This window comes from Mastomys coucha, unplaced genomic scaffold (assembly GCF_008632895.1).
Source record: "Mastomys coucha isolate ucsf_1 unplaced genomic scaffold, UCSF_Mcou_1 pScaffold21, whole genome shotgun sequence".
Classification (NCBI taxonomy): Eukaryota; Metazoa; Chordata; class Mammalia; order Rodentia; family Muridae; genus Mastomys; species Mastomys coucha.
Genome location: NW_022196904.1, coordinates 120316186 through 120331498, shown reverse-complemented (window position 1 = coordinate 120331498; position 15313 = coordinate 120316186). Strand labels below are relative to the sequence as shown.

At 44.9% G+C, this 15313-nt stretch overlaps 1 protein-coding gene across 1 annotated transcript in view; it reads right to left on the bottom strand.

The window, feature by feature from the left end:
* The window catches only part of LOC116103093 (deleted in malignant brain tumors 1 protein-like), a 129544-nt gene that overhangs the window by 30360 nt on the left and 83871 nt on the right, over positions 1 to 15313 (bottom strand). Inside the window, exons 29-40 of the mRNA XM_031388569.1 lie at positions 15152 to 15305; positions 13342 to 13559; positions 12432 to 12743; positions 11176 to 11226; positions 10308 to 10346; positions 9179 to 9490; positions 8585 to 8608; positions 7879 to 7920; positions 6134 to 6448; positions 4774 to 4818; positions 3401 to 3715; positions 1723 to 1752 (exon numbers count right to left, since the gene is read on the bottom strand). Of these exons, the coding sequence (XP_031244429.1) occupies positions 1723 to 1752; positions 3401 to 3715; positions 4774 to 4818; positions 6134 to 6448; positions 7879 to 7920; positions 8585 to 8608; positions 9179 to 9490; positions 10308 to 10346; positions 11176 to 11226; positions 12432 to 12743; positions 13342 to 13559; positions 15152 to 15305 (1857 nt within the window). The remainder of the gene's footprint in view (positions 1 to 1722; positions 1753 to 3400; positions 3716 to 4773; positions 4819 to 6133; positions 6449 to 7878; positions 7921 to 8584; positions 8609 to 9178; positions 9491 to 10307; positions 10347 to 11175; positions 11227 to 12431; positions 12744 to 13341; positions 13560 to 15151; positions 15306 to 15313) is intronic.

Sequence of the window (15313 nt, the reverse complement as noted above, 5' to 3'; positions counted from 1 at the left end):
AATTTTTTACTAAGCCTGGAAGATGGCTTTGCAGTTTTGGAAATATGGATGATATACCATTTTTTGTAACTGTTCATGGTTCAGAGGGAACTTGGGTGGTTCCCTATATATCTCCAACCTATTGAAGTGTATGCTCATCAACACAAGCTCTAGAATGAGCCCCAACTTATCATCCAGGAGGAGATTTACAAGAGGTTTTAAAGTAAGAAGGGCTTGTAGTCAAGAGCCGATAGACTCAGCACACAGCAGTGCACACGTCCATGAGGAGTTCCCATCACTGTGCCCTGAACAACATATACCACCCAGGCTCCAGGATGCAGCTTTGAGGTCTTTATCCTCCTGTTCCCTGAGGAGTGATGGATCCTGTGGATCATTACTCAGTGGCTAACATTGGGCCAGAGCATAACCCCAGGTTCTCTGGCCCTGGGTCCCAGGGTACAGCATGGCTACTCTATGGTTATTCAAGAGCTCTCCTTTCAGTGAGAGAGATCTGGGCAAAATTGTGCTCAACCAAAAATTCAAAAGCTCTGTTACTATGGGACTTCCCAGAAAACTTAATATATTGATAGACTATTCAAAATAGGGATCTACACATCCAGCTATACCATTTCTTCCTGCTTTCTATATCACTGACTTGGTGTCTGGTCCTGTGAACATGCTGAAAGCGTGTGTTTCTGCATTATGTTATGAAAGTGTGGGCTAGAGTTTTATCTGAGGTGTCTGAAGTCTTACAAAGATTACTAAAGAATGAAAACAGGTTTTAGACCCTAGGTATCAACCGCATTGAGAATGGGAGGGGAGCTACACCAGAATAGCTTTATCTCAGACACCAGATTCTGTATCAAAAAGGAAGACAGCAGGAGCCACAGAGATGGCTCAGTTGGTTTGCACCCATGCATAAGGACCTGGGTTTTGATTGAAGCATGCATCTAAGAGCTGGCCCTGGAAGGCTGAAAAAGGCAGACCCTTGGATCTCACTGGTCAGTCAGCTTGGTTCAGTGAGAGACTCTGCCTCAAAAAATAAAGTAGAGAGTGATTGAGGAAGATACCTGATGCCAACTACTGGACTCTACAAACACAGGTATACACATGCCCCCAACATATATGTGCATGCTCACACACACGTGAGAAATACTATATGTAGACATACTATATTGCCCTCTAGTCCAGTTAACTCTTTCAGTTATTGATGAAGAAGCACGTTACTTTGGTACAAATTTAAGGTATGATTTCCCCTTTCCTATATAACTTTTTTTAAAAAGATTTATCCATTATTTATTTATTATAAGTACATTGTAGCTGTCTTCAGACATACCAGAAGAGGGCTTCAGATCTCATTACAGATGGTTGTGAGCCATCATGTGGTTGCTGGGATTTGAACTCATGACCTTCGGAAGAGCAATCAGTGCTCTTACCCACTGAGCCATCTCTCCATATAACTTTTTAGAGACAGAGTCTCATGAAGGCCAGATTGTCCTCAAATTCACTTGTAGCCAATGAACTTTTGATCCTCCTTCCTCTGCTTCCTGGGTGTATGATTACAAGCCCAACGCTATGCTGGGATCAAATGCAGGGCTTTATACATTTTACACAAGCACTTTGCCAAGTGAGCTGCATCCCAGTCACAGCCTGTCATTTCATAAGGACACACAAGCCTTAATCACAGGTAAGGCAATCTATACATACCTGACTCAGATAAAACAGTAAAGAAAGAAACATTACCGGGTGAAGTTGGTCTTTCCGCAGGTGATGCTGAAAAGGCAAAGCAAAGAGAAACTCAGGAGAGTGTTTTTATTTAGAAAGGCAGATAATACATGAGCTATATTTAAATCCCACCCAAGTTGCTTCTGGAATGTGAAACTAAATCAAAGAGCAGAGTTTGTGTTGCTATTGTTGTGTTGTTCGTTGTTTGTTTGTTTGTTTTGGCTAAGACTGAAATAGAGATAGGTATTTGTGAAAGTAGGAAGTTAGAAATGTTCATTGTCTATAGAGGGGACAGTTTGTCTGGGAGGGGTCAGAAAGGCCACTTCTCTGGCACAACAAAGAGGATGTTTTGCAGAGTAACAAATCACTAGGCACCTTCTTAATTTGGCCCTTAGATGAATAACATTGACTCCTTAACTATGCCAAACAAAGATGGCAACACATTGCTGAGTCATCTGAACATGAAGAAAACAATCCCTTACAACAAAGAAGCATATTATCTTCATTCAAATCTGTTAGTGCTCTATCAGGGTGGAAGTGCAAACGAGATTGGAGCCCAACTTCTGAGATCCGGGAAATGAAGCGTCCTTGGTGAGTAACCACAATTCTCAGCCTAGAGAACCCTGCCTACCTCACAGAGAGTGCGTGTGAAATACAAATTATACAAGCAGTCAACACGGTCAGAGTCCTGAGAATAAGTGGTTATTGGGTGCTCAGCTCTAAATCGGAGCCCAGAGCATGCTGAGAAGAGGGGCAGAAAACTGTAAGAGCTGGTGGTGCAGGGGGCACCATGTCTCTGGGCATGGTAAGGCTGTGGCCCTCATGACTCACTGCAGTTATGGTTATATGTTCAAGATAGAGCCAACACGATCACCAATGTACCAGCAGGCAGCACTAACAGAACTCGGTGGATTACAGAAAAAAGAAAGCAAAAAGGAAAAGCCTTGAAAGGAGGGAGGGGACGTGTTGGTGGAATCCAGGTATTCATGGAAAATAGGAGAGGGGAATTGGGGATGGGTATGATCAAGACACACTGGCTGAAATTGTCAAAGGACAATTAAAATCTAAAAAATATATATACATTAAATAAACAGATGAATTACTTAAGTTCTTTTATCTTAGTCTCTGCCCTAGTTAATTGGCCAAGGTTACTTTCAGTCCATCTGATTTTCCTTTCTTTGATGTTGAGGCAGAGCAAAAGAAACCAATCCATAAACTTTGCCGAATGAAACCCACAAATAAAACAACATCCCAAGAAACCATCCCAAACGAGAGGCCGAAAGGAGACAGTTTAAATTAAAGAGAAACTGGATTGTGTTCATTGAATTCTCAAAGACCCGTTCTAAAAGTCAGCCTCAGAGCTCAACGCAGACAACATAAGGAAAAGGCCTTTACTGGAGTGGCTAGTGGACAGAGCCCCCAGAGAGTCCTTAGAGACAGTCAAGTCTGCAGGCTCTACGGGGAACTCATGGGGGTCGTGTAAAGCATGGCACACTAAGGAGTGACGGGCAGAAGCAAGCGCAGGGTAGAGAGTCGGGTTCTTACACCACAAAGTTTGCACAGCTCCCCCAGCAAGCTTTGGAATGCTGAGATCGTGCCCGGGGCATGATTAGCAGACCTCAACAGCATCCAAGTGTCCCCAAGTTAATTTCCAATGCCCTCATCGAGGACCACTGACAAAGCCAGCAGCTAGTACCTGAGCAGATGACGCTGGCATCTTCTTGGTGGCCACAGTTGTGGACAGACAAGCCTTGGTGGTGGCACTGGTCTAGGGACCTCTCACTGCCCTGGCACTTCACGTCATCCAGGAAGATGCTCCCTCTGCCCTCTCCGAAATAGCCACTCCCAAGGGCGCTGACACCCTTCCCACAGTTCAGCTGCCGGCACACCACATGGGCATCCTCGATGTCCCAGAGGTCATCACAGACAGTGCCCCATGTGCCATTGTGGTAGACTTCCACTCGCCCTTCACACTGGTTCTTTCCATCCACCAACCTGACAGTGAGCTGGTCTGGGGAGGACACAGAAGTTAGTCCTGGAGTGTCGTGAGCAGCACGGTGGGCTTTTCATTAGTTCCTAATACTATCTGTCTAGAACCAGAGGGGTCAAGGACACCACAAGAAGACCTACAAAATCAACTAACCTGGGCTCATGGGGGCTCACAGAGACTGAACCACCAACCCGAGAGCATGCATGGGCTGGACACAGACTTCATACCCATATGTAGCATGGTCTCCCTGTGGGTCTCCTAACAATTGGAGTTGAGGCTAACTCTGACTCTGCTACCCCATTTTGGATTCCTTTCCTCTAGCTGGGCTGCCTTGTCTGTCCTCAGTGGGAGAGGATGCAGTTAGTCCGGCTGTAACTTGATGTGCCACGGTGGGTTGTATGTGTTGCAGGGGGGCTTTCATTCTCAGAGGAGAAAGGGTGGGGAAAGTAGGGGGAGGGAGTGTGAGGTGAAATTGGAGGGAGGAGAGGGAGGGGGATGTAAACAAATTAACTAAGGGAAGAAAAGATAAAGAAAAAAATATTATCCCTCTAAATCTGACAACTGTAGGAACCCTGGCTTCCTGCCTCTACGCACCACAGGGCTGCACCATTTTAATGGTCCTAAGTGCATTGACTTGCTTTCTCTGGCTAATTCTGATTTCTTATTTCTAGACTAAAAATATGTTACAGTTATTACAATGATTATCATATCCTTGGATCCAAGCCACAGAATCCCATCAGCATTCCTGCCAAATATGCTAAACCCAAGCTTTGTCTCTTTCTTTTAGAAGATTGTTTCTTGGTGTAAGTTCAAAGGTCAAGTTATCTAAAAGGCTGGGGCATGACAAGCAGTAACAGCTAACATGAACAGCCTCCCTCAGTCTACATGAACAGCCTCCCCCAGTCCACATGAACAGCCTCCCCCAGTCCACATGAACAGCCTTCCTCTGGTTCACTTTCTCCTTTGCCTCCCTGGAAGGATGAGCTTTGGGGGCCAGCAATAGATAGTACAGGCTATAAACTTGGGGAGGTCCTTAGAAAGGTCTGATAACCGGGAGAGAAAAGCAATGAGAATATTACCAGCTGTGGGAGCCACTCCTGCTGAAGCTGAGGCAACACCAACAGCTGGAAGAGAAAACCAGAAACATTGACATCTGTGCGGGTTCATCTGATAAAATACCATAACTCAAGTGGGCACGAATTCCTGTCAGGCCCACGTGATGGGGCACACATGTGTGGTCAGTAGCCAGCTCATGCTGACAATGCCTCAGAGGCACCAACCTCTCCTCATTTGACTTACTAATACTCACTATGAACATCTCTCAACCTTAAATAAAATAGAGTGGAGAAGTCACAGCCTCCCCCCGCCCCCGCCACCTTGATCCTCATACCATCTCTCTCCCAGCCTCACTTCTGCCTGGCCCTAGGAGATGGAGAATGAGGTGTACCAGATAGTGGTGAGGCCCATCGGTGGAGCAATTAATTAAATAACAAAATAAGGTTTTAGTGGTCAAGATTTTTTAAGTTTTTTATCTATTCTCTCATAGATCTCATCCTGACCACAATTTCCCCTGCTTCCTCTCCTCCCAGTTCCTTTCTCCCTTCTCCCCCACAATCCACTACTCCTAGGTTTTCCCTTCAGAAAAGGGCAGGCCTCCCTGGGATATCAACAAACCATGACATATCAAGTGCAATAAGACTAGGCACCTCCCCTCATATCTTCTAGGCTGGACCAGGCAACCCAGTGGGAAGAAAGGGTTCCAAAAACAGGCAAAAGTGTCAGAGACAGCCAGCACTCCCACTGTTAGGAGTCCCACAAGAAGACCAACCTATACAACCATCACATGTATGCAAAGGGATTAGCTTAGACCCATGCAGGCTCCCTGGTTGGCGATTCAGTCTCTGTGAGCTCCCATGAGGCCAGGCTAGTTAATTCTGTGTGTTTTCTTATGGTGCCCTTGACCCTTCTGGTTCCTACAATCTTTCCTTTTCTTCCACAGGATTCTTTGGTTACATTTTTTTTTTTTGAGTGGTTACCTAAACTTGTTCCTTGTAGCAAGAAAGTCTCATCATGGGAAGGGCATGAGGAGAGTATTTGCATAGTTAAGCTGTCTGAAATCTCATCATGAGAACTTATGAGTTTGAGGCACACAGAAGGACCATTCCCAGGAGTTTAATGGCTCTACAGAAGGTGTATTATTGCTTATAGAACTTCCATGTGTAAGGTCTAGGGAACAGACTGTGACAGTGGACACCCACTTCCTGACACTAGTGTGAACAATGTTGTTGGCTGTTGGAGTCCAAGTGTGCAGGAGGAGTATGACACTTTCAACGCAAATGCCAGGACAAGTGTGCCTCAGCAGGGGCCCTGTACCCTCTGCGTTGTTCTACCTGGTTTGTTGCTTGAGAGGAAAATAAAGTTCCAGCAGAGATTAGGTACCTGAACATATGGCGCCTGCATCTTCATGGTGCTCACAGTTGTGCACAGAAAGGCCGAGGTGGTGGCAGTGCCCCAGGTTGGTCTCTGTGCCCAAACATCTCACGTCGTCTAGGAAGATGGGACCAGAGCCATCGCCGAACAGACTGCTCCTGGGGGCTGCTAGGGCCACCCCACAGCCCAGTTGTTGACATACCACTTGGGCAGCCTGTATCCCCCAAAGATCATCACACACAGTTCCCCAGGTCCCATTGAAGTAGACTTCTACACGGCCCTCACACTGGCTTCCCCCGTCAGCCAGTCTCACCATCTGCAGATCTGTAGGAGCCAAAGACCGAGTCAGCTGAGGATCTTTCAGTGCTCAAGGGAGACAGCGCATCAAGCTGGAGAAGCCTAGCTTGGTGTCCAGCCTGCTGTTGGGATAACATGCACCTGTCTATGAAGGGCTGTGCAGATGTGGGATACCTATATACCCAAAGGAACATATATGACCACTTTCGGTACTGGAAATTTAACATATTTTTTACCTATGCTGGATTGCTGTCCTGGTCAGTTTGGTTATGGGAATGAAGGCCACAGTCTAGCACTGAGGAAGATGTACCTAAAAATATCATTCTCCCATGCAGCTGTTTCCCTGGCTCTTTTTTTTTTTTAACCATTTCTTTTTTGAGATTAAGGGTCTCACTAACATTCCTACGCTGGTCTAGACCTCATTCCCAGGTACACTTGGAACATGCAATCCTCCTGTCTCAGTCTCCCAAATGGCTGGGGTTTCCAGGCCCTTGGCACCATGCCCAGGGCTCACTGATCTTAGGGTCTTTTTTCCCCCCACAGAAAATCACTTTCTAAAGGCTAAAAACAATGCATCTGTGAGCTGAGAGCTCAGACTCTTTGTCTAACTTGGTTCTCTCCAGTAGGATATAACTGACAAGATACAATTAGTTGTTTGTTGATTGAATCTAGAAAGTTGTAAACTATTTATCAAAGTGGGTACACCATCCCCAAGGCAAAGTGTGAAAAACCCTCCTGAACTAAAGCAAATGAAGTGGGTTCTCAGAGTCTGAGCTCTCAGGTCTGGGGCAGGCTCTTTGCATGGGTTCAGTAGAGCCCAGCATGGAGCCCAGCCTTTGAACATCAGATGCTGTCATTGAGGTGAATGAGTAAATTGACTCTGTCCTTTAAAAACAAGCAAGACAGCAAGCAAGCAAACAAACCCACAACAGGAGAAGCCCATGTCACAAACTTTACTGAGCTTCTTTGTTTTATAGCATCAAGGCCGTGAAACTAATGTTCTTACTCTAATTCCTCCCTTCCTTCCCCTCACCCCACACCCCACCCTCTGTGCGTGTTGCTCATGTGTGTGTGCGTGCGCATGTGTGCGTGTGTGCGGTGTGTGTGTGTGTGTAGACCAGATTAGATATCATTTCAGGTTTATTCTTCAGGACACCTACTAACTTGCATTTCATTTTGGAGTCAAGGTCTTTTTTTTTTTTTTTCCTGGAACTGGTTGATTTAGCTTGACTGGCTAGCCAGAAATTCCCAGGAATCTGTCTGTTTCCATTTGTCCCATACTAGTATTACAAGCACAGGCCACCATGCCTGGGTTCTGGAGACTGAACCAGATCCTCGTGCTTGGGTGGCCAGCACTTCACCTACTGAGCTGTCTCCCCAGATTTGTTTGTATCATTTCTGTTAGTCCCAGTCAGCCTCAGAACAGAGATTCCCAGGCTGTAAGAGTAGGAAAGTACCTGGATGCAAATCATGCGGATGTTCCTCAGGAGCTGAGGGAGCTGCACAGGAAAGAATGGGGGAAAGTCACCACAGATGCAACCTCAGCAAACAAAATGCTACCTCAGACTCTCAAGCGTCACCTAAATCCTATAATTGAGCTTGCCTTTAAACAACCCCACGGAGTAGCTAATCAAATAGTTTCCATTTAAATTGTGGTAATGGCTCATGCATGTATGGGCTCGTTATTCTAAATAAGAATGAGACATTAAATTCATGATGGGATCATGAAGCTCCGGCCTCATAGCAAGGGCCACATTGTTAGATCATCTCCATCTCAGGTCCCAAGTCCACGCTGCAGATAGAGAAGGACCCCCTACCCCCAGGTTCTTCTGCCCCTAGGACCACCTGCACTCTGTGGCCTGCCAAGGCCTCTGCTGCCGGAGCATCTTGGGTCAAAAGCTGATATCATACTTTCCTGCTGAAATGTGGTGCTCATGTGCAAAATGGATGACACACCAATATGTTAATTTCAGGACACCTTTCCTCTGGGTGCATGGCAAGCACCCCGGGACTGAGGAATAGCCCTGGTCCTAATCTTCTAGAACAGTCTAGAGAGCAGGGAATTGTCAAAAAAAATTTAAAACTCGGATGAGAGGGTAGTAACCCTTTTGGTAGACTCTAGTCACCAAGCAGGAAATACGGTATTCATAAATTCATAGATACCTGGATGTCCATTAGCTGCAGAATCTATAGAGAGAATGGGAACATGAGATGGTAGATATTAGAAACATGACGGTGAAGCAGCCTAGAGGACATAGTCTTTGTTTAATTATAATGGAAGGAAGCTGGGTGTGAGCAATTCTTCTTAATCATCCAAGACTTTCTTCTGCTGTGGTCTTTCACCTACTTAAAAACCTGGGCACACTATTCTGGCTGAATTAATCTTAATAATAAAAATGATAACAGCTAGCTATTTTGTATAATTTATAGTTTTTTTTAGATGCTTGACTAAACATTGTATGCAGGTTGCCTTGTTAACTCCTAGCAACCCATGAGGACTAGTATTTTAGTTTGTTTGTTTGTTTGTTTGTTTCTTTCTTTCTTTCTTTCTCCCTTTCTTTCTTTTTTTCTTTTTTTCTGCTGATTAATCTCTTCAGATCTTCACTTTGACAATTGACACCCTAAGTATTGCAAGCATAGTTTTCAGTGTCAGAAAAGAAACCCACTGTCCTGAGTGTGAGGCAGGCTTGTGGTGTACCAACATTCAGTCTTGGCTTGGGCAGTTCTGTGACTAGTCTAGGATGGACCTTCTCTTACCTGAACAGATGACACCAGCATCTTCCTGGTGCCCACAGTTGTGGGTGAGCCAGTCTCTGTGAGGGCACTGTGCCAGGGAAGATTCTCTTCCTGTGCAGTTGACATCATCAAGGGCGATGCTGCCTGACCCAGGGCCGAAACTGGTGCCTGGCAGGGCAGATAAAGCTGGACCACAGCCAAGCTGTCTGCAGACCACTTGGGCATCCTCTATGGACCAGTTGTCGTCACATACAGTCCCCCAGGTGTTGGCATAGTACACCTCAACTCGGCCTTCACACCTGCTTGTCCCATTCATCAGTCGCAGGTCCAGACCTGTGAGTAATTCAGGAACAATCTTTTTGAGAGCCCATCCTCAAAGACTACCAGAAAAAGCAGCTATTTCCTGGGAGTCATGAATTGATAGTAGAGGATGGCAAACCCACTTCCCCTTCACTTCATCTCAAATCATTTAAATTTTTGTCCTTGGTACCACTCAATGGGATTTCAAGATTATGTTTGGTTAAAAAAAAAAAAAAATAAAAAATAAAAAAAAAAGATTGTCCCTTGTCCAGCTGGACCAAGAACTTCCCCTTGGTCCCTTATTGCAAGTGGCAGGTCTTGGTTTCTGTTACTCACAAAATACATCATATTTTTATCTTTTTCTTTTCATGAGGAGCTGTGCTAACTGATGTGTGTGTGTGTGTGTGTGTGTGTACTGATGAAGGGATAATAGTAGTAGACATCAGGACCAAGTGTGACCCATGTGTCAAGGTGTTCTGGGAGAGAAAGGCAGTCATTGCATGCTGATGCCCATAGTCAAAAGTTGCTGTGTCAAAAGAGAATAAAAGGTCAGAAGACAGCCAAGATCTCTTCCTACGTAGGTCTGGGTAAGGACAGTATGACACCTTGAGCCTTAACAGGAGCTTTCTTTCACACTTCTTACAGTATTTTCTACTCCCAGGTTTTCTGCACGGTCCAGACATTCCCATTCTCCCTCAGCAGGAACAGCGTGAGCTGGATAGCATGAGCTGGGGAGGAGGTTAGGAACACACATCGGACTCAGCAGGGATGCTTCTCACCCAGTACTGGTGGAATCGGGACTCAAACACACAAAGGAAAAGGTAACTGAGGAGAGAAGAAAGGAAAATACCTGCTGATGTGTGCACCTCTGGCTGCCTTGCTAGCGATGCTAAAGATGGATAGAAAACAAACAAAAAAAAAATGAAAAAGAAAATTAGATGTCTTTGTTAGGTGTCAGGCATCCTCAACTCTTCATCAGCTTCCAGTGGTCTCTCCACCTTTGGGACTATCTAAAGACAGCTTCTAATCCCACTCCTTCATGGTACTTTCCTCTGTAAAGAATAAGCCTTCCATCCCTCAGTCAGTGTGTACTCAGTGACTACAAACTACTTTATAAGCACAATAAAATTAGAGCCTGGAGTGAACAGATTTAAAAAAACAGACACAGTTTAAAGCCAGTAAAACATGCTATGAGGACCTCTGCTATCAGAACAACCCAAGCTGGTACTTCTTCTGAAGGTCATTCTTTCTCTCAATTCTCTGCATGTTGGACTTTGCTCTTTAAGACCTGCCCTGAAAATCAGCTGACTGAGTTTGAAATGTGGCAACTGCTGGGCCCCAAATAGCCAGGAACATGTGGAAAAGCTTTCATCTTTCCTCCAGGGAGAAAGCAGAGTACAGAGGAAAATTCTTACAGGCCTCTGATCAGAAGATAATGGCTGATGTCTATCTACATGGCATGTTTTGTCATATGCTAAGCACCGCGCCAAACTCTCTCTCTTGCACAAGGAAAGTCAGCCAATCCCACCATATCCTGAAGATGCAATTACCACCATCCACCTCACTCACACAGAGGAGGAAATGGAGTTAATTCAGGGATTCACTCAATGTACCGATGATGAAAACAGGGTGTTTGGCCCTTAAACCTCTATCCTACTTCCCAGTATGACTCTGCCCATGCAAGTTACAGCCAACCAATCTAGAATAACTGGCATTACCTGAGATCATATCACTCACAGAAAATGATGGTGCCGACTGGGACAGAGAGGCTATGAAAGACATAAGAAGAGTAGAAAGTGACCATCACTGCTCTTCAGTCTATTAAACCCCACAGGTAAGCCAGTTTATTTGAACTATTTGGGGGAAAAAAAAGTCAGATGTATTCCATCTGTGCATCGAAGAATGACCCCACGTCACCACCCAAATTTCTGGATTCCTAGGTCCATTCTGTCCTGATAATGGATACTAGAATATAACTTCCTTTCTTTCTCTCTTTCTTTCTATCTATCTTTCTTTCTTTCTTTCTTTCTTTTTTTCTAAAAACAATCTGTGACCACAGTGATAGTATCCTATGTGAAGCATCTGTCTTGCTAGCTGGTGTGGTATTGTAATTCTTATTTTTAATTAATTAGTAAGTTGATCAATTAGAGATAAGATTCTATGTAGTCCAGGCTAACCTCAAACTTGCTGTGAACTTGCTGTGTAGCTGTCATGTGATTGCTAGGAAATAAACCTGGATCTTCTGGAAGAGCAGCCAGTACCCTTAAGAATTGAGCCATATCACAGGCCCCATATTAAAATTTAAATAATATTTCTTACATGATTTTATTGTCATCGTGTGTGATGATTTGAGTGAAAATGGCCTCCATAGGCTCATTATTTAAATGCTTAGTCCCCTGCTGGTAGAACTGTTTGGGAAGGATTAGGAGATGTGACTTTATTGAAAGAGGTAGGTCCCTGGGGGCAGGTATTGAGGTTTCAAAAGCCTAAGAAATTCCCAATTAGCTTGATCTGCTTCTCTGTGTGGATGAAGGTGTGAGCTCTCAGCTACTACACCAGCGCCATTCCTACCTACCTGCTGTCACATTTCCTACCATGACTCTAACCGCTCTGGAACCATGAGCCCCAAATAAAATATTTTCTTCTATAAATTGTCTTGGTGATGGTGTTTTATAGTGGTAATTGGAAAGTAATTAAGACATTGTATTTATGCTCAAGTATGGTCTGTTTGCAGCATGTGGCCCTGGTTCTCCAAGCTGATCAAGTTTGAAGCTTCCTTGTAAAAGGAACACACATAAATAGAGTCAGACATAAGGAAATGGTTATGAAAATCACACCTTGAGTAGCAGGTAGGTGTGTTGGGAATACTGGCCTGGGGACTGTCCTAGATTGTCTTCCTGTTTTGTGTGCGGTGGGGCAGGAGGATCCCAGAAGTGGAAAGTCATTAACCCACCTGGTTCAGAACCCAACCTACCTGAGCAGACAACACCAGCATCTTCGTGGTGGCCACAGTTGTGGGTGAGCCAGCCACCGTGCAGACATTGCCATAGTCTGGCTTCAGTTCCCATGCACTCCACATCATCCATGACAATGGGGCCTAGGCCTCGCTCAAAATGGGCACGGCCAATGGCTACCACAGCCCCACCACAGCCCAGCTGCCGGCACACCACCTGGGCATCTCTCAGGTCCCAGCCGTCATCACACACTGTGCCCCAGCTGCCATTGTAGTAGAGCTCCACACGGCCCTCACATGGGTGACTGCCATTGGCTAGTCTGAGCATCACATCTGAAAAAGCAGACAAACTGCATCAACCACCCCGAGGCTCCCCTTTGTCAATGAGCGCTTGAAGGTGAGGAAGACATGTTCTCTGCCTGGGCTAGCTTTGAGAGCTCTGTCCTCACAAGGAACAGGGCATCTTATAGGTTAGCACCAGTTGCTGAGCAGCGTGCACTTGATGGAAATGTGCTAGGTGATCCAGGGAGAGGCTTTTAACACACCTGCCCCTTTCACACACACATTTATATTTCACAAAGCTCAAGAAAGGCTCCCAAAAGCCTTTTGTAAAACGGCAATACTGGGCATGTAAACATGGTTGAGCTACCATTTGTGAACTCATTATTAGCGTAGTGATTAAGACAGGTTTTAACACTCAGTGCTGGCTGAGTTCCCTTTCTCTTAAGAGTTCATGAACCTTTAACCTCAGGGCATACAATCTGCTCAGAGCAATCTACTCAGCCAGTCCCTTCAACCTACATCTCAGGAGCTTTAACTGACCGGGAGCTTGGGAACCACTTTCAAATCCCTAGCTCCCAGGTGACTGAGTGGCCACCTGAGTTCGGTGTCACCAAGCAGGGCCAGTGACTGAAATGATGAAAGGACCTACCTGTGTCTTTCTCATCTTGCAATAGGGACTCATAAGATGCAAAGAATCCAATGTTGGTGACGATTGCGTCACTGTGGAACACCACGCTCATGTGGCTTGAAGAAGAGGTAAATATTGGGGTTGTTTCAGAGCAGAATCTCCCCAGTGAAAATGGTTCACTTTGTGGGCCATCAAAAATCTCAATGAAGTCATAAGGGCAGCCGTAGAAATTCTCCATCCTGTGAATGAAATAGCCTCTTTCAAGCTCCTCTTTCCTTGGCCTTTTTGTCTAGGAGCAACTTCCCAAAAGGTTACAGCAAGGGTCAGGCAAAGCCACTACAGACCTGTAACTCCTCCCACAGGCTAGAAGGGCCGGCCCCACCGGCTTAGGAAAAGGTACTTTTCTATTTTGTATTAAAACATTATTTTCACACAATATGTTCTGGCCACACGTTTCCCTCCTCTCAGGTCCTCCCCACCTCCATGCTCGCCCACCCAACTCCATGCCCTCCCTTTTCTCTCTTTAAAAGAAAGAAATAAACAAGGAACTCACATCTCTCTCACACACATACAAAAGGGAACTCAAAATATACAAGGAAAATAGCGGTAAGACAAAAATGCCCAAACAAAGCAATTTTAGACAAAAAAAAAAACAAACAAAACAAAAACCAAACAAACAAAAAAACAAAAACAAAACAAAAAACCCTACAAAATACCATTAAGTTCATTTTCTTTTAATTTGTTAAAGTTTTAATTTAATAATATCTTTTCAATGTGAGCTATCTAAAGTTCATGGAACATAATTTACATGATACTGATGGCTTATGGCAAAAAGTAAAAATCTGTCTCACCCACCAGCCCCCCCTCTTTATCCCCCTTCCCAGGAGCAGATTCTTTTCCTCCCACAGACAGTTTGCACAGGAATGGTGGCAGATTTGACAGTTACCCACTGTTTGTCGCATCTCGTTCCATAGCATTAGTCACTTAGCCTGTGACAGTAACATGTGGCTGTACCAAAATCCGTTTAGTGGATCTCCTGCTGATGGACACATAGCCTAACTCCAATCTACTGTTGCTGTGTGAAAGCTCAAGCCTCTGCCTGTACTCACAGAAAGTCAATTCCTGGGATTTGCAAACTTAGGCTTTTGATCAGTATTACAAGGCAATTAAAGGTACAGCTCACTTGGGAGAATTGCAGCTCTTTAGCCTTTGATATAATATTTATGCATGCATGTGCTCCCTAATTCCTTCCCTTCTGATTTCTCCACTACTTCCCTCTCCACTTCCCACCCCAAATTCATATGCACTCTCTTTTTTAATTTTACTCATTTTTTTACCTATTTGTTTATTTTGAGACAGTTCTCACAATATAGCCCTGGACAGCCTTGCACAAATAGAGATCTGCCTGCCTTTGCCTCTGGCATGCTGGGATTTGTTTATGTCACTATGCCTGTTTTTGTTTGCTTGTTTGTTTGTTTAAACTTGCTACCCACTGAATCCATTTAGTCCTTTCTGTGTGTGCATGGGTATGGAACTATCTATCGGAGTATGGGTAGTCTTTTAGTGCCTGCATCCCTGAAGAAAAGTGGCTCTCTCCCAGTAGCTGTCAACTGCTAATAGTTCCTCAGACAGAGGTGGGACTTCCTGAGCCCTTCCCTCACCCATGCTGGGATTTTGGCTGGCTTGACATTGTGCAGGTCTTGCACATGAAGTCTAGGCTGTTGTGAATTCACGTGTGCAGTAGCTCTATTATGTCCAGTGAAGAGGTAGTGAACCTGACGTATACACAGCCAGGTAGTGATCATTGTACGGGCACAGAATATTTACTCACTTGACCACTTCGAAGGTGAGTCTGATGTGAGCGCTGGTATCCACTTGTATGTCCCAGGCACAGACCACATTTGTGGGGTATTTTTTAGGATACCAAGGACTGGAGAAGGAGCCTGAACTATTTGTGAGCAAACCACCGCAATGGAAAATTTCATCTGTAAAA